This window comes from Neoarius graeffei, chromosome 2 (genome assembly GCF_027579695.1).
Source record: "Neoarius graeffei isolate fNeoGra1 chromosome 2, fNeoGra1.pri, whole genome shotgun sequence".
In the NCBI taxonomy this organism is placed as follows: Eukaryota; Metazoa; Chordata; class Actinopteri; order Siluriformes; family Ariidae; genus Neoarius; species Neoarius graeffei.
In genome coordinates this window covers 95,677,117-95,699,274 of record NC_083570.1, presented here as the reverse complement: position 1 = coordinate 95,699,274, position 22,158 = coordinate 95,677,117, and the positions used below count along the sequence as shown (strand labels likewise).

Here is a 22,158-nt window from a genome sequence, read left to right as displayed (position 1 = left end):
GGCGGGTCAACCACGCCTTTGGGAAACGGTTGGGCTTAATATCTTTGCCAGACCAAATGCTCACAGAGCTTTGAAGTCGCGTTAGCCAGACTACACACCTTCAGCCTGTTCAGTGTGCTGAGTGCAGGATGTTTAGTCATTCTTCCTCCGTCACTAGCGATAGCTTTATTAGCTTTATTTGTGATAAGTGCAGATTAGTTAGCTCTCTGACGGAGAAGACTGCAGTGCTAGAAGTGCGTGTCCAGGCTTTAGAGCAGGTTAGTGAGCGTGAGAACAGTGTAGTTTCTGTAGGGGAAAGTCTGGATGCCCTAGGTGGAGTTAGTAATCCCCCAACTCCGGCATTAGAGCCCTTACAGCGGGGCGAATGGGTGACGGCTCGGCGGCATAAGCGTAGAGCCAAAGCTACCACTGAGGCTCGCCCATGGGAGCACCACTCCTCTCCGCGTCACGTGCCGAACAGGTTTGCTCTCCTTAGTGATGCACCCACTGAGAAACCTGAAAGAGCTCTGGTTATAGGGGACTCTATCATACGGCATGTGAAATTAGCTCAGCCTTTAGGGGCACCAGCAGCTTTAGTCAGGTGTATACTGGGAGCCAGGGTGCCGGACATAGCAGGTAATCTTAGGGTCCTACGCAAGCACAGGTTCTCAAAGATAGTTATCCATGCAGGAGCTAATATACGCCTTTCGTCAGTCTGAGGTTACTAAGAGTAACTTTGTAGAGGTGTTTAAATTAGCGAAGGCGACGTCCGATGCTGTAGTATGCTCTGGCCCCATCCCAATGCGGCATGGCGATGTAGCTTACAGCAGGTTATGGTCGCTGAACTGCTGGTTGTCCAGGTGGTGCTCTGAAAACAGTGTGGGCTTTATAGATAATTGGGCTAATTTTGAGGGCACTGCTGGCCTGTTAGGGCGGGACGGTATCCATCCCACTCGGGAAGGTGCTGCTCTCATTTCCTGCAGCATAGGTCATCGTCTCAGATAAAGTTTGGTGTTCCACAAGGTTCTGTCTTGGGTCCACTGCTTTTTTCTCTATATATGTTACCTCTGGGTGATATTATTCGTAAACATTGTATTAGTTTCCACTGTTATACTGATGACACACAGTTGTATGTCTCTGCAAAACCTGATGAGAGACACCAGCTTAATAGAATTGAGGAATGTGTAAAGGACATTAGACACTGGATGCTTATTAATTTCCTTCTGCTTAACTCTGACAAGACTGAAGTACTTGTGCTAGGACCACATACAGCTAGAAGTAAGTTTTCTGATTACACAGTGACTCTGGATGGCCTTTCTGTTTCTTCACGTGCAGCAGTAAAAGACCTCGGAGTGATTATTGATTCGTCTTTCATTCAAAACTCACATTGATAACATCACCTGGATAGCTTTCTTTCATCTCAGAAATATTGCAAAGATAAGAAATTTAATGTCATTGCATGACGCAGAAAAACTAGTCCATGCTTTCGTTACCTCCAGGTTGGATTATTGTAATGCCTTACTGTCTGGATGTTCCAATAAGTGCATAAACAAGCTCCAGTTAGTTCAAAATGCAGCAGCAAGAGTCCTTACTAGAACTAGAAAATATGACTTCATCACGCCTGTCTTATCCACACTGCATTGGCTCCCAATCAAATTTCGTACTGATTATAAAATACTACTATTGACCTTTAAAGCACTAAATGGTCTCGCACCACAGTACCTGAGTGAACTTCTGCTCCTCTATGACCCGCCATGCCTACTTAGATCAAAAGGCGCAGGCTATCTGCTGGTACCTTGTATAGTGAAGGCTACATCAGGGGGCAGAGCCTTTTCTTACAAAGCCCCACAGTTATGGAACAGCCTTCCAAGTAGTGTTCGGGAATCAGACACAGTCTCAGTGTTTAAGTCTAGGCTGAAAACATATCTGTTTAGTCAAGCCTTTTGTTAATGGTGTTTATGAGGTAAAGGTGTAGATCTGGAGGGTCCTCAGACATAGTGTGTTTTGGTAAACTGGGATGTATGGATGCTGTCAGTCCCCACTCGTTTGCTCACTCGAGTTTGTTGACAGTGTAGTGGCTGCTGCTTTATGTCCCGAAGCTCCCTCATGCCTGTGTTACCTTCTGGCTCTCTTCTTTTAGTTATGCTGTCATAGTTAGTTGCCGGAGTCCCTGCTTGTACTCGGTGCAATATGTATACTGTTCCTACTTATTCAGGTGACATTGGGCATACCTAACAACCTGTGTTTTCTCCCCCCCCCCCCCCCCCCCAATCTGTCCCTCTGAGTTACATGGAGTCAACAGGAAATCTTTTGGTGGAGAGGGTGGAGACCTCGACTGGCTATTGTAGCCTGCAGGGAATCAGCCGTCAGACATTCTGTCGCATGTCCCAGACCCGGTGAAATGTAACTGAATTGTCTTGGCCAGCCCTAAGGGTCCCATCTGCATCTCATCATTGCTGAGGAGTGTGCTCCCATCACCCAGTCAAACATCCAGCCAGAGCAGGTCATGATATTTTTTTAACCATATTAACATGCCATTGTTGTGTGTTATGCCTGATGTCAAGACTCTCGTCTCTGCGAGCCTACCACACAGATTTAATACTTGTCATTTTTAGGGCATACCTAACAACATGTGTTTTCTTTCTTTTCTCTCTCCCCCCACACCCCCAATCTGTCCCTCTGAGTTACATGTTGGTCCTGGGATTGAGATGCTGGCCTCTTCTGCCCCTCGGACCTGCTTGATCCATCCTGGTGCCCTGTGTCTGGTCGGAGTTTTATCGCATCGCTCCTGTGGAGGACGGCCCCATGAGGACAGTTGAGGGTTATACCTGGAGGATGCTCTGGACTCTTACAGTAATGCTTTTATGGCTGAGGACTACAGTTGACTTGCTAACTTTAGGACTGCAGTTACCATGAACAGTTTTGTACTCAAGTTTCCATCAATGAAGAGTTATAACATCAACGAAACTGTCTTCATGTTAAAACTGTTAATGTTATAGTCATGCTGTCTGTTGTTGCCCAAATGAGGATGGGTTCCCTTTTGAGTCTGGTTCCTCTCGAGGTTTCTTCCTCATGTCGTCTGAGGGAGTTTTTCCTTGCCACCGTCGCCACAGGCTTGCTCATTGGGGATAGATTAGGAATAAAATTAGCTCATGTTTTAAGTCGTTCAAATTCTGTAAAGCTGCTTTGCGACAATGTTTATTGTTAAAAGCGCTATACAAATAAACTTGACTTGACAAAATGCCTGTAAGAAGAAAAACACTCTATATAGAGAATTTATTAAATTAAGAACCAAAGAGGCAGAAAATAAATATAAAAAATATAAAAACAAGTGAACAAGTATCACAAGGAGATGTAGGAAGGATTATTATGGTAAATTAATATATAATAACAAAAATAATATTAAAGGAATATGGAATATATTAAATAGTATTATTAAAGATGGTTCTGGACAAATACATTACCCTAAATACTTTAATGACAAAGGTATCGAAAATTACAACATGGATGTAGTTGCTAATAGTTTTAATCATTTTTTTTGTTAATGTTGGACCAAGATTAGCTCTAAATATCTCTGATCCAGTCACAAATGATGATTGTATTGATAATATTATAAAGAGGAATTCTTGTTCTATGTTTCTTACACCAGTAGATGAGAAGGAAATTATTGATATAGTTAATAAATGTAGTAATAAAATATCCACAGATTGTAATGATATTGATATGAAACTAGTGAAAACTATTATTGGGGGGATTTCTAAACCATTAACATACATCTGTAACTTGTAATTTCAAACCGGTACATTTCCAAGCAATATGAAAATAGCAAAAGTAATTCCATTGTATAAATCTGGGGACAAACACAACTTCACAAATTACAGACCTGTTTCCTTACTTCCTCAATTCTCCAAAATTCTTGAAAAACTATTCAATAACATATTAGATAAATTCATTGAAAAATACAAACTACTCAGTGATAGTCAATATGGATTTACAGCAAATGGATCAACAGAGATGGCACTAATGGAATCAGTTGAAGAAATCAGTAACTCTATAGATGATAAGAAATATGTCGCTGGGATATTTATTGATCTTCAAAAAGCTTTGATACTATTAATCATGATATATTAATTAATAAGATGGAACAATATGGGATAAGGGGAGTTGTATTAAATTGGATAAAAAAGTTATTTGAGCAACAGGGCACAATTTGTGAAGTTGGGTGACTCTGTCTCAACTTGTTTGAATATTGATTGTGGTGTCCCTCAGGGGTCAGTATTGGGTCCTAAACTGTTTATTCTTTATATAAATGATATGTGCAATGTATCAAAGATATTTAAGATGGTATTATTTGCAGATGACACAAATATGTTTTGTTCTGGAACAAATTTACATGAGTTAGAAAACAGTCTCTTCAGAATTGTGCAGGTTAAAAAGTTCGTTTGATCGAAATAAATTATCATTAAATCTGTCTAAAACAAAAATCATGTTATTTAATAATTATAAAATAAATAGGGCAATAAATGTATAGGTAGATGGTGTTGATATTGAAAGAGTTTCTAATAATAAATTTATTGGGGTAATAATAGATGATGGAATTAATTGGAAATCACATATAAAATATATACTAATGAAACTATCAAGAAGCATACCTGTGCTGAGTAAAGCTAAGCACGTCCTGGACTATAATTCACTCCGCATTCTTTACTGTTCCCTGGTTTTACCGTACTTAAATTACTGCTCAGTGGTGTGGGGAATTACATATAAATGTTCACTTCATGCAATAACTATACTTCACAAAAGAGCTATAAGAATAATTCATAGTGCTGGTTACCGAGATCATACTAATTCACTATTCTTAAATTCAAAATGTTTAAAATTCAGGGATATTATAGAATATAAACCTGCCTTAGTAATGTACAAAGTACGGAATTATAAAGTACCAAGGAATATCCAAATAATGTTCTCGGATAGAGAGGGGGGCTATAATTTTAGGGGGAAATTGAAATTTAAAATTCGCAGTGCTAGGACAACATTAAAAATGTTCAGTATCTCTATTTGTGGAGTAAAGCTATGGAACAGTTTGAATGTGGAGCTCATGAAATGTACAACTATAAACCAGTTCAAAAAAAGGTATAAGGAACAGATCTTTATGAGGTATAGGGAGGAGGAATTACAATAACATGCTATTGATAATATAAGTGTATATATGTGGGTATGGGTACATTCGGATATATTATATAAAAAGTGAGTATTTGTGTGTGTGTATATGTATGTATGTATGTATGTATGTATAGTGCATAATTGTATATAATATATAAGCATAATATGCATAATTATGATATGGGCGTCTATGTACATATGGATGTGTATAGTTATAGGTATGTGTATATTATGTACTGTATATATGTACTGTATGTGTGTATATATGCATAGCATAAGTATTTGTATATATATGATTTGATTTGGGCGATATTCTACCATGTTGGTATGTCTTGGTATGTTGCTATGTTATTTTTTTTTTTTTGATTTTGCTTTCTTTTGTATATATAGTTTATTATGGTGGAAAGTGACGTTTGATTAGCGGTGGTATAGAGGGTTAGGATGGGATGTTATTTACTTCTTCCTAATCCTTTCCGAACATTATTATGTTATTGCCTTGTGGCTACACTATTCTGTTTATGATGATGTTTTGATGATTGCATTTTTTATTTGTATTTTTTGTTTGTTTTTATATCTTCTTTACTGTTCGGAATAAAGCAATCAATCAATCAAATCAATCAATCAATCAATCAATGCTAGCTGAATGGAATATATTGGCTCGACCACGAAAAAAAGCCAGCCAATGTTATTATTATTATTATACACACACTCCATATCAGCATTCTCGAAGGCCAACACGAGCTTACCCGCGGCTCGGTGCTGTTAGCGCGGCAGTCCAGTTACCTTCTAGCTGGTGTAGTGTTAGTGAAGGCCAGGGGTCATCAAACTACGGCCCGCGGGCCGACTCCGGCCCGCCACCCACCTTTGACCAGCCCCCCCCAGCCCCTCTGCCCCCCACCACTTGAACTATGAGGCAATCCCCAAAAGTGATCATGGCCTATTTTTTTTTAAATTGCTTTTTGGCAAATAATAACATGTCTGCATCTTGTATTTTGTTGATTTTATCCATTAAAATTGATATTTAGTTATAAAATGAACTATTCATATTTTCCGAATTTTTGTCATATGCTCGCGATCAAGCAGTGACAGGCAGCACACGCGCAGAGAACTGTCAGTGTTCAGGACAGCAAAATGGCTAGCGGTAAGTGAAAAGCTGACATAGAGTGCAGAGTTTTTAAAGAACAGTGGACCACCGATTATTTTTTCGTTCAGTGTAAGGACCGTGCAGTTTATCTTGTATGTAAAGAAAGTGTGTCGGTTTTCAAAGAATATAATCTGCGTCGTCACTACGAAACCCGCCACAAAGAGTATGCTAGTTTGCGAGGGCAAACAAGAGAAGACAGGATGCGGAGGATGAAATGCGGACTGGCTGCACAACAGAATGTATTCCTTCACCAAACCCAGATCAACCAGGCTGCTGTCCGAGCGAGCTATAAGGTAGCTCACCTACTAGCTACCCATGGAAAGCCATTTACTGATGGGGACTTTGTTAAAGTATGCATGCTTGCTGTGGCCGAGGAGGTGTGTCCCGACAAGAAGGATGCGCTCAACGCGGTGAGTCTCTCCACACCTACTATGACCAGGCGAACCAAAGATTTGGGGGACAACGTGTCTGACCAGCTGAATGAGAAAGCATCAGAATTCGAGTTTTTTGCTTTGACCATGGATGAGAGCAATGACGTGCAGGACACAGCACAACTGCTGTGATCTATTGCTCATATTATTATAATTTCACTGTTTTTTAATGTATTTATTTTATAGGCCTATTTATTTGACCTTTATTAAGTGCTGCACACAATTATTATTAATATTATTAATAATATCAACAGGCCTACCTACAACTTATAATTTTCCACTCACCTTTGCCAGTGTCAATCACCTCAAATAGGCAGATGTTTCTTACCTTGACAGCTTTGATGTTATTTTTATTAGAAAATAAATAAATGGAATATCTGTGATATTTCAAATTAAAACAAAGTGTGAAGACTCGATTGCTACTTTTGCAAACCACTAGTAAAGATAAACAAATACGTGCCAGGAATCAAGTGTTGATATAGTAGTGTGGATATAGTAGTGTTGATATAGTAGTGGGGATGGCTGTGCCAGGCTAGTAATCTCTACTACACAATGAGGCCTGCTGGTGGTCATATTTGTCTGGGTCATACAATTCTATGTTATATAGCTGACCCGGGGCGGCACGGTGGTGTAGTGGTTAGCGCTGTCGCCTCACAGCAAGAAGGTCCTGGGTTCGAGCCCCGGGGCCGGCGAGGGCCTTTCTGTGCGGAGTTTGCATGTTCTCCCCGTGTCCGCGTGGGTTTCCTCCGGGTGCTCCGGTTTCCCCCACAGTCCAAAGACATGCAGGTTAGGTTAACTGGTGACTCTAAATTGACCGTAGGTGTGAACGTGAGTGTGAATGGTTGTCTGTGTCTATGTGTCAGCCCTGTGATGACCTGGCGACTTGTCCAGGGTGTACCCCGCCTTTCGCCCGTAGTCAGCTGGGATAGGCTCCAGCTTGCCTGCGACCCTGTAGAAGGATAAAGCGGCTAGAGATAATGAGATGAGATGAGATAGCTGACCCGACCCCGGCCCCCCATCACAGTCAGAAACGACAATGTGGCCCCCAGAGAAAAAAGTTTGGTGACCCCTGGTGAAGGCCAATGCTAGCGCAGTCAAGCCGAATATTATTAATATTCCTGTGCAATTTACTTAGTTACTTTTAAAATCAACATTGACGACTACACACAACAGAGCGACCTGACAGCCAAAATTCTCTCAAAATCTTCAGCTTTTAACAAGGCAAACCTCGCGGCCATGTTTGTTTACAAACTGTCAGTCACTCGCTAGCATGGAAATTTTACATCTCCGACGTGTCTCTCTTCCAGTTTTTCCATGTCCGTTGGTATGTTTTTCCCTCTTGTAAATATGCATGAAGACTATATAATGAAGTTTTGATAGCTTCTCGGGTGTTCAACACGTCTTTAGTTTCAGTTTATTTATTTAGTGCTTAAACGTAGCACTGGAATAGCCTCATCTTCTCTCTTTCCTGGCCGACAAAGAAATGATTCTACGCATGCGCAGCAGAAAAGCTGTCATTGGAACTTTGCATGAGCGCCGATGTGTGACGTCGTGTTGTCTTGACAATGTGCAATATTATAACAACACTGCATGATCATTCTCCATTGGAGAGAGTGGCGTAATACACGGAGGATAAGCGATATAATATTGCATGCCATGAAGGGAACAGAATACATGTTTTTATTCCATGGAAAAAGTGGCCCGTATGTATAATGATAAAGATTAGGGCAGGGTGTGCTGTGTGTGAAAAATTAATATTTTCCATCAGCATGCATGCAAATTGAAAAAATGTGTGAATTTCTGTTTCTCACCTCTAATCTCTGCATCTGGTCCTTCCCCAACAAGTCTCTCACTTCCTCATTATATATTTCCAAGTATGAAACTCTAACCAAGAACCTGCAAAGTTTTAAAATAAGCAACAGTTCTTGGTTTTTTTTGGTGTGAGACTAAGGAGATGGAAAAATGTGTGTATGGACATACATAGGTAAATACATTTAATCTAACGGAAAATATATGTCATCTTACAAATCCCATTTGCAAAAAAGTTGGGACACTAATAAATAAAAACAGAATGCAAGGATTGATTTGTAAAAATCATGGAAACCGTATTTTTCATTGAACACAGTATAAAGACAACTTGTCAAATGTTGTTTGAAAAATAAATGCTCATTTTTAATTTAATGCCAGCAACACATTTCAAAAAAAGGTGGGACAGGGGCATGTTTACCACTGTGTTGCATCGCCTCTACTTTTAACAACACACTGTAAATGTTTGGGAACTGAGGAGACCAATTGCTGTAGTTTTGAAACTGAAATGTTGTCCTACTGTAAATTTCCCCACCGAGGGATGAATAAAGTTTCTTATTCTTGCCTGATATAGGACTTCAATTACTCAACAGTTCAGGGTCTCCTTTGTCGTATTTTGCGATTCATAATGCGCCAAATGATATCTATGGGAGATAGGTCTGGACTGCAGGCAGGCCAGTTTAGCACCTGGACTCTTGTTACGGAGCCATGCAGTTTTAATGTGTACAATATGTGTCTTGCTGAAATAAGCAAGGCCTTCCCTGAAAAAGAGGTCATCTCGATGGCAGCATGTTGGTCCCACTGTGCCTGAGTGTACATGTTACAAAAATAAAGGCTCTTCAAAACCTGTATACATCATTCAGCATTAATGGTGCCTTCCCACATGTCCAAGCTACCCATACCATGTGCACTAATGCACCCTCATACCATCACAGATGCTGGCTTTTGAACTGTGCACTGATGATAAGCCGGATGGTCCCTCTCCTCTTTAGCCTGGAGGATTCAGTGTCCATGATTTCCCAAAAAAGAATTTCAAATTTTGATTCGTCAGACCACAGGACAGTTTTCCACTTCGCCTCAGTCCATCATAAAAGAGCTCAGGCCCAGAGGAGGTGGTTGTGTTTCTGAATATAGTATATGATTTCTTCTTTGCATGGTAAAATTTTAACTTGCATTTGTAGATGCAGTAATGAACTGTCTTCACAGACGATGGTTTTCTGAAGTGTTCCTGAGCCCATACAGTGATTTCCACTACAGACACATGTCTGCTTTTAATGCAGTGTCGCCTGAGAGCCTGAAGATCACAGGCATCCAGTGTCAGTTTTCAGCCTTGTCTCTTGCATACAGAGATTTCCCCAGATTCTCTGAATCTTTTAATGATATTATATACCATAGATGATGTGATCCACAAATTCTTTGCAGTTTTACATTGAGGAATGTTATTCTTAAACTGTTGCACTGTTTGCCCACGCAGTCTTTCACAGAACGGTGAACCCCTCCCCATCTTTACTTCTTAGAGATTCCGCCTCTCTGGGATGCTCTTTTTATGTCCAAATCATGTTATTGACCTGTTGCCAGTTAACCTATTTAGTTGTGATGTTCCACAGGTGTTTGTTTGTTTTTTTAAGCATTGTGCAACTTTTCCAGTCTTTTGCTGCCCCTGTCCCAACTTTTTTGGAAGCGTGTTGCTGGCATTAAATTCAAAATGAGCATATAAACTTTAAAAAAAAAGGTTCGATATTTGATGTTTTTGTACCATTTTCAATGAAATATAGGGTTTCCATGATTTTCAAATTATTGCATTCTGTCTTAATGTACACTTTACACAGCCTGCTAACTTTTTTGGAAATGGGACTGTATTATTATTGAATTTATTGTAGCCTGACAAAAACATCATTCTGTACCGATAATTTCCAAAACCTTTTGAAATATCCGGGTGACCGACAACCCAAAACAAAGGTCAGTTTACACTTCTGAACCGCTCACATAGAACAAGGTTCGGCAGCTAGCCCGATAATGCTTTTCCCCCCACTGTTGGTATAGATCTCAAAAATCTGTGTCACAGGAAAACGAGCTACAGTAGAGTCGTGTCACTTCAGCTTTAAGCCTATTTTAAAAAAAAAAAAAAAACACCCTAACACATTAAACCTGAATAGTACAACAATAAACAGCAGGCACTGATGATGTGCTCACCTAGTGTCTCCCTCTGCTTTAGCAATGTGACCAAAAATGTGAGCAAACGAATTTGGTATAATGCCTCTGAGCTCAGGAACAGCTCTCACTCCCTCCATGGTGAAGGTTTTCCCAGTGCCGGTTTGTCCATAAGCAAATATGGTTCCTGGAAACAAAACAAAGACAAAAGTAAAAAATTTCCACTGTTATTCCACGTACAAACATCAAGCCTTGTTTATCACATTAAATACAAGCAGATCCATTTGTAAATCCGTCATATGAGCATTTATAAGTCTACATGGACTTCGTAACGTGACGTGCAAGGCAGGAGATGCTTGAACAGTTCCCCAGCACTGATGTTCTGGTAGAATTCCAAATACCGAATGAAGCCTCGCCACGTGAGCTGTGAAGAAGAGCAGTAGCTGCTGGCCAAACAAGAGTTACAGAACTACTCTATGCAGACGATGTTGTAATATCCTTGAAAAGTAAAGAAGAGCTAAGCCAGATCCTAACCATATATTGCCCCTTTTCCACCAAAGCAGTTCCAGGGCTGGTTCGGGGCCAGTGCTTAGTTTGGAACCAGGTTTTCTGTTTCCACTGACAAAGAACTGGCTCTGGGGCCAGAAAAACCAGTTCCAGGCTAGCACCAACTCTCTGCTGGGCCAGAGGAAAGAACCGCTTATGTCAGCGGGGGGGCGGAGTTGTTAAGACCAACAACAATAAGACCGCGAAAGATCGCCATTTTTAAGCGACGAGAAGCCGCAGCTGTACAAACGCGAAGCCATTCATTATTATTATTATTGTTGCTGCTGCTTCTTCCGTGTTGTTTTTGCTTCGATATTCGCGCCAAGGTTTAAGCAAACGTAGCGAAGTAACTGACGTATACAGCGACGTAACTGACGTATACAACGATGTAACTGACGTATACAGCGATGTAATGACGTGGCTTCCCTTACCACCACGAGCTATGGAAAAGCAAACTGGTTCTCAGCTGGCTCGCAAGTTGAACGAGTTGTGAACCAGCACCAGCACTGGCCCCGAACCAGCCCTGGAACTGATTTGGTGGAAAAGGCGTATATGACAACACCTTTACTAGATTCGGACTACAGATGTCCTACACCAAGATCATGGCATTTAATGTGGATGAAACAACCAAAGCTCGGAAATCAATAATCTCTATCAACACACTTAGATATCAAGAACGTCAGGGAGTTTCGGTACCTGGGGCATGTGATAACCAACACAACAAAGTCTTCAGCAGTGCACTCGAGAATTGCATCTGCCTTTAAAAAGTGGGACAAACTCAATGTTTGACCGATAGGGAAATCTACCAGAGTACGCGTATGAAGATCTTAACAGTGTGCACGAGATCCCGCTTACTATATGGGATCCAGGCGTATGATCTGTCGGCTGCAGATCTCCAAAAGATCAAAACTGTTTGGAATGGTTTCTTGCGGAAGATGGTGTCAGGTGGTTATGCCAGAAAGAATGCTCCGTCCTGCAATGAGCGTAAAAAGGGTGTGGACACAGCAGGTCAAGCTGAAGAACAGTTAGACTGGGCTTACAAGATACCAAACCAAAGACTATGCAAGATTACAAAATCCAGCTCGATAAAGGAATTTTGCCATGTGCAGGTCCTTCGGTACATGGGCCATGTCTGCCGCGTGGAAAATGATGCACTGCAGAAACAAGTCCTGTTTGACAAAAGAACACCAGAGAGGATCTGGTCTAAGGTTGAGGAGTTATTGGGGATGGATTGGTAGCAGGCTAGGAAAGCAATGATGAAGAAAACAGAATTTAGGCATCTGCTTGAGCAGCGGTTTTCAGAGCAGATGCGCCCCAAGGCCGAGCACGAGCCAAAAGGGAAACGATGATTATTTACACAAGAAATTCATAAAAATCCTGTAAATTTGGAAAAAAGTTTGTACCCCGCTTGTGCTTATACAGTTTGCATGGATTGCTCCACTTTATATATACACACAGGGATTATACTGTCAAGTTTAAATAGCTTATTTCTAATCACATTTACAGTGTATAGCAGATGTCATTACCCATATCAACATATAGAAGTGTGTTGGAGTCTTTATCAAAAACACATCCTCATGTTAGCTCGCTAGGTCAGCGACTAGGAATACCATCAAGAACATGTTGCGAAAACTAGTCATTTTATATTATTGGCATTAACTAAAGAATATTTTTTTTTGGGGGGGGGGGGGGGGAGATGAATACTACTACTACGAATAATAATAATAAAGCTACATTGCTACATGTAAATGAGCTGCATCGAGTACATGCTTTACACTTTAGGGTTGACCAACACACACATACGAGCATGAAGAAAATAAGCCTGACTTTCGTAAATCCAAACCAAAAAAAAATGCAGTTTGATTTGGAGAACACAAACACACAAAATTACAAAAAGATTGACAGATGAGGCCTATTATCCATCCATTATCCGTAACCACTTATCCTATGCAGGGTCGCAGGCAAGCTGGAGCCTATCCCAGTTGACTATGGGCGAGAGGCGGGGTACACCCTGGACAAGTCGCCAGGTCATCACAGGGCTGACGCACATTAGCCTGGGCCCGCCCATCCTAAGCGTGACGCAACAGGAGGGCCTGTTGCGAGCTTAGTCTGGCCAAGCAAGCTATCTACAGCTCTTCCAAGCTCCCAAAAAAATCGGGAGCCAATCAACTTTGAGCATCTCCAACGGCCCTGGGTAGAGGCGTGTTCAAGGCAGTGACGTAGTAGAACTGCGACCGGAAGCCATAGATTGTTTACAGAATCTATGCCGGAAGCGCTTCATTCACTAGAAACATTACGAACATGGAGCAAGCTCTCATTGAAAACGGAGCAAAGAGCAGCCCTGGAGGTATTTATTGAAAGGAAGGACGTTTTCACCTTGCTCCCGACCGGCTTCGGTAAGAGTTTAATCTACCAGTTAGCCCCGTCGCGTCACATACGTCAGAGGAGTGACGTGATTGGTTTAAGCTTCGTCACAGCCTTTTCTGGCTTCGACCAGTAGCAAACTGAAGCATTTCAGGGAGGCGGGTCAACCACGCACTTTGGGAAACGGTTGGGCTTAATATCTTTGCCAGACCAAATGCTCGCAGAGCTTTGAAGTCGCGTTAGCCAGACTAGACACACATACCCCTTTTCCACCAAATCAGTTCCAGGGCTGGTTCGGAGCCAGTGCTGGTGCTGATTCACAACTCGTTCAACTTGCGAGCCAGCTGAGAATCAGTTTGCTTTTCCATACCTCGCGGTGCTAAGGGAAGCCACGTCATTATGTCGCTGTATACGTCAGTTACGTCGTTGTATACGTCAGTTACGTCGCTACGTTTGCATAAACCTTGGTGCGAACATCGAAGCAAAAACAACACGGAAGAAGCAGCAGCAGCAACAACAATAATAATAATAATGGATGACTTCGCGTTTGTACAGCTGCTGCTTCTCGTCGCTTAAAAACGGCGATCTTTCGCGGTCTTGTTGTTGTTGTTGGTCTTAACAACTCCGCCCCCCCGCTGACGTAAGCGGTTCTTTCCTCTGGCCCAGCAGAGAGTTGGTGCTAGCCTGGAACCAGTTTTTCTGGCCCCAGAGCCTGTTCTTTGTCAGTGGAAACAGAAAACCCGGTTCCAAACTAAGCACTGGCCCCGAACCAACCCTGGAACTGCTTTGGTGGAAAAGGGGCAACAGAGACAAACAACCATTCACACTCACATTTCACACCTGCGGTCAATTTAGAGCCACCAATTAGTCTAACCTGCATGTCTTTGGACTGTGGGGGAAACCGGAGCACCCGGAGGAAACCCACGCAGACACGGGGAGAACATGCAAACTCCGCACAGAAAGGCCCCCATCGGCTGCTGGGCTGAAACCCAGAACCTTCTTGCTGTGAGGCGACAGCACTAACCACTACACCACCATACTGCCAGCCTAATATCCATGTTCTTTTATATAATTCAACATCAGAATCAAAGTCCTTCCCACGATATGTGGCGCATAGGGCGGTGCCAATCTCCGTTTCCGTAGCCCTCTGCCTTTCGCCTATTACATAGCTAGGGTTACAGTGGGGGGCGGGTCCTCTGGTAACCGCGAGAGTTTGACTCCCCACTCGCATCTGTATTGTAGCGTGCCTTGCCAGACGGCAGTAGGTACCATTTTTATGATGGTCTTTGGTATGACCCGACCGTGAATAGAACTCGCGATCTCCCGATCGAGAGGCAGACACGCTAACCACTAGGCCAACTTGCGGTAAACATCAGAATCAACTAGTAAGCAAATACCAAGTGCAAAGCAGCAGGAAACACCTTTTAAATGTCAATATTAAAAACATAGGACCTTGCCTTATATCCTGTGCCTACGATTGCACAGGTCTGCATTTTTGTTTCTATTTTTCATGCTCCAGAATTGACTCATTTGGCAGAGAGACTTTTATCCAAAACAAAATATAAAGGAAGCAAAATATAAGCATTGACCCGAACTGAGGAAGGTTTATGGCCTTAGTCATGAGCCCAGACTACAGTCCTGCCTTTTCCTTTCTTTTTGGCTCACAAGACCAAGAATTGTGAATTTACAGGTTCATGCTCAACTAGATAAAATCAGCACGAGGTCAAAATGAGGCATTTTCATGTTACACATCAGCAAATTGGCTTGTTGGCAAGTTTTATTCATACTTAGTTATTTAGGTTTCTCCCATATCGCCAATTCAACTACAAATGTGGCACCATTGCAGTTACTCAAACTGATGCACCATAAATATTAAAGAATCTGCTGAAGAGCAACTGTGGACATTACGACAACACTGACTAACACGGAGCTGTAACTCGTTATTTTATTACCCGTCCTTTAATTATACCAACTTTCCTTGTTCGAGTACCTTAAGCACCCGTTTTTAATGAAAAGCGCTTGTATATTGGATACCTAAAGAATAACCACCCTGTGGTGAACGTGTGTGACATTTACAGCTAAAGATTAGCGATAAAGTTTTCGCAGAAACTGGGGGGGCTTTCCCATGTGCAATCAAATAGTGAAGCTGCAAAAATAGCATACTGCTTTTATATTGCTACACACTGTGCAAGAGTGCAACATTTTAAGTACCGATGCACTGTTGGGTCACAGTTAAAGACTCGCCTGTGCTCAAGTCACTAAAACTTATTAAATTAGGAAGGCAGTAATAATCACAGTAGTCTTTTGCGCGTTGCAGGCATCTGCAATATCACAATTGGAAGTAAGGAGTAACACACCACGGGCCATGCTGTTATTGGAAAATAATCAACAACTGGGTGGTGTGATGAAACAAGTTTACAGTTACCACACCAAGGTTGATTATTTTCTAATAACGACACATCCTGCAGTGTTGTATTCGTCTTATACTACAATTGTGTAATAAGCAAGATGGCGACAGTGACAAGAAAAATAAATAAATAAATAAATAAATAAATCCCAGACATGATGTGAGGAAGAAACCTAAGAGAAACCAGATTCGAATAGGCAACCACCCTCTTCTGGGGAGGTGAGATGATTACGAGTCATGATGACTCATGCCATCAAGTAAAATTTTATCTATTTTTATTTTGCTTCAACGCTGTGAAATATCATTTACATTACAAGTAATGGGGGGCGGCACAGTGGTGTAGTGGTTAGCGCTGTCGCCTCACAGCAAGAAGGTCCGGGTTCAAGCCCCGTGGCCGGCGAGGGCCTTTCTGTGCAGAGTTTGCATGTTCTCCCCGTGTCCGCGTGGGTTTCCTCCGGGTGCTCCGGTTTCCCCCACAGTCCAAAGACATGCAGGTTAGGTTAACTGGTGACTCTAAATTGAGCGTAGGTGTGAATGTGAGTGTGAATGGTTGTCTGTGTGTATGTGTCAGCCCTGTGATGACCTGGCGACTTGTCCAGGGTGTACCCCGCCTTTTGCCCGTAGTCAGCTGGGATAGACTCCAGCTTGCCTGCGACCCTGTAGAACAGGATCAAGCGGCTAGAGATAATGAGATGATGAGATGAGATTACAAGTAATGGGCTGGGTACCATCTCCAGCCTCTCATTTCCCCCCCTTTCTTGCAGTTAAAAATAAATTAAAAACCAGTTTGTCATTCTTCTTACCAAGAAGGCTGCCTCGGTGTGTTGGTGCACACTGTTTTGCCTTTTGTTTGTAAACTCAGTTCACTTCTGCAATACTCGAAGCTCTTTCACCAGGGAAGAGCTCATGAACAACTCCAGCGGACTTATGACCAACTTTTCTGGTGTCATCCGTGGATTTATTGGACATTCTGGTCAAAGGTGCTCTGACCTTTGTTCACTCAGTGAGACGCCGGAGGACAGGGAAACGCACTAGTGCACTCATGCACCTCCGCCGGCACGAACTTCGCTCTCTGCCACCGGTGATATTTCTCTTCAACGTGCGCTCATTGTGCAATTGACTGGACGAACTCAAGCTGCTGATGGGGAGAAGCAGGGACTTTTCTTCATCTTCCATTTTATGTTTCACGGAGACGTGGCTATGCGGACTCATACCGGACTCCGTGCTGCAGCTGGCCAGCTTCCAACTTTTCAGAGCGGACCGTAACACGGATCTCTCCGTCAAAACGAAGGGGCAGCGAAATCTGTTTTTATGTAAACAGTAGATGGTTCAGTGATCCTGCAGCACTGCTCTCCCGATCTGGAATCATTTTTCGTAAATTGTAACCACTTCTACTTCCCACGCAAGTTGCTCCATTCATTCTGGTCGGTGTTTAAGTTCCACCGCAGGCCAACGTGCAGGACGCACAGCGCATGCTGGCCAATCAGATACTGGGTATGGAGCAGACTAACCCGGACTCCCTAATTATTGTCCTCAGCGACTTTAACAAAGGGAGCCTCAGCCACGAACTACCCAAATACAAACAAACCGTTTATTAAAATGTCCGACCAGGAAGGAGAATATTTTGGATCACTGTTACACTACAGTCAACAACGTCCATCACGCCGTTCCCCACACTGCACTGGGCCACTGGCCATGTCATGGTCCGCCTGATTCCTGCATACAGGCAGAAATTAAAGCTGAGGAAACGTGTAGTGAGGACATCAAAGAAACAGAGGTATGAGGCTGCGAAGAACCTTCAAGCGTGCTTGGACTGTACAAACTGGGATGTGTTCAGGACTGTTACCAATACCAAATGTGGATGAGCACACAGAGGCTGAGACATCCTACATCAGCTTCTGTGAGGACTGCTGCGTTCCATCATGCACCAGGGTGACTTAAAATAGTGAAAAACCCTGGTTCACTGATAAGCTCAGACAGCTAAAGCTGCAAAAGGAAGAAGCATTCAGAAGTGGGGACAGGAACAGGTTTAGCAAGGCAGTGAGAGAAGCTAAACGACTGTACTCTGATGTCCCTTCTCCACCAAAGCAGTTCCAGGGCTGGTTCGGGGCCAGTGCTTAGTTTGGAACCGGGTTTTCTGTTTCCACTGACAAAAAACTGGCTCTGGGCCAGAAAAACCGGTTCCAGGCTAGCACCAACTCTCTGCTGGGCCAGAGGAAAGAACTGCTTACGTCAGCGGGGGGGGCGGAGTTGTTAAGACCAACAACAATAACAAGACCGCGAAAGATCGCCATTTTTAAGCGACGAGAAGCAGCAGCTGTACAAACGTGAAGTCATCCATTATTATTATTGCTGTTGTTGCTGCTGCTGCTTCTTCCGTGTTGTTTTTGCTTCGATATTCGCGCCAAGGTTTATGCAAACGTAGCGACGTAACTGACGTATACAGCGACGTAATGACGTATACAACGACGTAATGACATGGCTTCCCTTAGCACCGCGAGCTATGGAAAACCAAACTGGTTCTCAGCTGTCTCGCAAGTTGAACGAGTTGTGAACCAGCACCGGCTCCGAACCAGCCCTGGAACTGATTTGGTGGAAAAGGGGTATGAGAAACCCCAACGCTAGTTCTCAGCCAACATGCTCTGCGTCTGTCTGGAAAGGGCTCAGACAGATCAGTAACTACAAACCTTCAGTCCTCCACTCTTAAAGTGAATTTAATGTCGCACTTTTTTTCCTTGTACAAAGCAACAATCATTATGTTGACTGACCATGTGTTTTCAAACCATAGCTGATCCAAAAGGCCACGAGTTGATTGAAAAATCAATAAAATCAGTCAATTTTCACGGAATCTGCTGAGACTGATCCGGAAGATCCCAAAGGGGTGTGTGACGTCACATGTATAACAAAGATCCAGATATCAATTTTGTCCATGTGAGCAATAGTCATCTCTATACGGAATTACATTTCGGAGAGAATTCTGATAGTGATTGGGATTCTTATATGTCGGATGAAGGAGCAGAAGATTATCAAGGATATTTCGGGGTAAACGGTTCTTTTCAAGCCCTTAGGATGAGAAACAGATGCCAGTTCACTCAATTCACGACAGTCCCGCTCATGGCCGATAGCGCACCACCAGCCAGAGAAAACTGGAAACACAGATTGGTTTGTGGATTTTTATCCGAAGCTGGCCGCTGCAAAACATTGGAAAATATTTACACATACCTCAATAAACAGAAATATAATCTTTAAAACGTACACTTATTCAGTGTAATTATTGAAAGAAAATATGAAGTGGGCCTTAATAGGGGAATTGACGAACTGATCAAATGTCAGATCAAATGTCATTTATTAAATCAATGGGTTTTTTTGCTCCAGTAATTCCCATGTGGTCGTTCTTGTGATGGTGAACACTTGATGAATCAGATTTATTATTAGTAGGCGACACGAAATCTGCCCGCTTCGTTTGCGCAAACCTCACCCACTGTCGCTTTAGATTAGTGCCATTTCTTGGAAATTCGTGAACTGGATGTCCTGTTATATATGGATTTGAACATACAAACAACACGCAGTGCTTCCCATCGTTATTTTTGTAAGATTCCAGCAACAATATCCAATTTCAGCGAGTACACAAGCACGGAGTCAGATGAACGGAAATGACCCATGTAACCGGGGTTCCACGTGTGACATCACGCGAGATTAGCCCTGGGGCAAGGCTGCCTTTTCTCAGGATCTGGACGCCATGATTTATCGATAATTTATTATCGAGCACAAAACTAAATAATTAATAGTATTCCCCCCCCCCACTTTATTAATTCATTTTGGTCGTTACTAATGATATTCATTTTAAAGCATTACAAGAAGGCATTACATTCAATTTAACAACTTGTGCCCGGCCAGCCAACTGAAGGAGTTCAACTGGCACTTTGAAAGACAATGGGACTATCCTGATATCATCCCCCGTAACGCCACACTCCAGCTCCTGCCCATCACTCCTGCTTCGACTTCTGCCAGGGCCTCTCAACAACCTCTCACCCTGGGGGCCCACCCCATATCACTACCACAACCTCAACTCTCTCCATTCTAGAGAGGAACATGAACAAGCTCTTTAAGAAGTTGAACCCCCGCAAAGCACCAGGTCCTGACTCAGTCTCACTACTTACCCTGAAGCACTGTACTGATCAGCTGTCTCCAGTGTTCACAGACATCTTCAACACCTCACTGGAGACATGCCACATGCCAGCCAGCTTCAAGGCCTCCACCATTATCCCCGTCCCCAAAACAGCCAAGGATCACAGGATTAAATGACTACAGACCCATTGCCCTGACCTCTGGGTATAAAATCCTTCGAGCTTTACCACCTTAAAGACATCACTGACCCGCTTCTGGACCCCATGCAGTTTGACTACAGACCCAACAGATCTGTAGACCATGTGGTCAACATGGTTCTTCATTTCATCCTCCAGCACCTGGACTCCCCATGAACCTATGCTAGGATCCTGTTTGTGGATTTCAGTTCCGCCTTCAACACCATCATCCTGGCTCTTCTGCAGGACAAGCTCTCCCAGCTGAGCGTGCCTGACTCCAGTTGCAAATGGATCACTGACTTCCTGTCTGAAGGGAAGCAGCACATGAAACTGGGGAAACACATTTCTGACTCCCAAACCATGAGCACTGGACCCCACCCACCCAAGGCTGTATCCTCTCTCCTCTACTCTTCTCTCTGTACACCAACAGCTACACCTCAAGTCATCAGCCTGTGAAGCTCCTAAAGTTCACAGATGACACCACCCTCGCTGGACTCATCTCTGATGAGGATGAGTCTGGTGTCCTGGTGCAGGTGGAACAACTTGGAGCTCAATGCTCTAAAGCAGGGGTGGGGGACCTTTTTCTTATCAAGGGCCATTTCGAGTTTTATAACATCCTGTGGGGGCCAAACTAAATTTTTTAACCCATAACCTCTGCTGAAAATTTTAAGATGCAGCCCATTTATTTTAGCTTTCTTTCATGCTATTCAAATAAAGCAACTTTATTGGTGTAACTTTCTGTTTTATCCCTTTTTAATCTTCCCATTTTCTTTTTAAATTTTATCCACCTCATATTGTTTTAATGCTCTGTTTTTAGTCGTGTTCTTATTGATTTTATATGTACTGATGTAAAGCACTTTGAGCATTTTATGTAATGAAGATGCCACAATATAATAATCTCATCTCATTATCTGTAGCCGCTTTATCCTGTTCTACAGGGTCGCAGGCAAGCTGGAGCCTATCCCAGCTGACTACGGGCGAAAGGCGGGGTACACCCTGGACAAGTCGCCAGGTCATCACAGGGCTGACACATAGACACAGACAACCATTCACACTCACATTCACACCTACGCTCAATTTAGAGTCACCAATTAACCTAACCTGCATGTCTTTGGACTGTGGGGGAAACCGGAGCACCCGGAGGAAACCCACACGGACACGGGGAGAACATGCAAACTCTGCACAGAAAGGCCCTCGCCGGCTACAGGGCTCGAACATGGACCTTCTTGCTGTGAGGCGACAGCGCTAACCACTACACCACCGTGCCGCCACAATATAATATTTTACCAATTTTTATTATTATATCTGGCCGACCTAATGTGAAGGCTGGAACTGCTTCTCTTTGGCGAGGCGTCTGATATCAGATGGTACAGATGACGATGCTACTCACAGCTGGTTTTCCAGGTTTGGGTCAGTCAGTCTTGAGCGGAACCGATTCTTTGCAAGGGTCAGTTCTGAGAGGAACTGCTCACAGCAGTAGGTTGTCCCAAACAGTGATGCAAACTTCAGTGCATGTCTCCTCAGAGTGGGAAAATCCTCAGGACGCGCATACAGTCTGTAGAACTCAAGCAGAGGAAGGTTGTTGTACCTAGCTTTGAGCTCATTGTTGCTTTGCAGCTCAATGATTTCGTGCTGTAGGTTGTCAGGCACATCAGCTGGTTCCACACTGAATGGTGTTGCAAATATGTTCAGGTCCTTCTCATAACTTCTCATCAGCTGAAACCTCTCTCCAAAGGCCTGGAGTAGTTTTGCACACTCCCCAGCATATTCAGATGTCACAGCAGGCTTTTGCTCTTGCAGAGTAGGAAAATGCACAGTGTTTCCCCTTTCCAGTTGCACTTGCCACAGCTTCAGTTTAGGTTC

General features: G+C 43.0%; 1 protein-coding gene across 1 annotated transcript in view; it reads right to left on the bottom strand.

Moving 5' to 3' along the window:
* The window catches only part of kif3a (kinesin family member 3A), an 80,090-nt gene that overhangs the window by 48,742 nt on the left and 9,190 nt on the right, over positions 1–22,158 (bottom strand). The window contains exons 3-4 of the mRNA XM_060915234.1: positions 10,717–10,861; positions 8,529–8,613 (exon numbers count right to left, since the gene is read on the bottom strand). Coding sequence (XP_060771217.1) covers positions 8,529–8,613; positions 10,717–10,861 — 230 coding nt within the window. The remainder of the gene's footprint in view (positions 1–8,528; positions 8,614–10,716; positions 10,862–22,158) is intronic.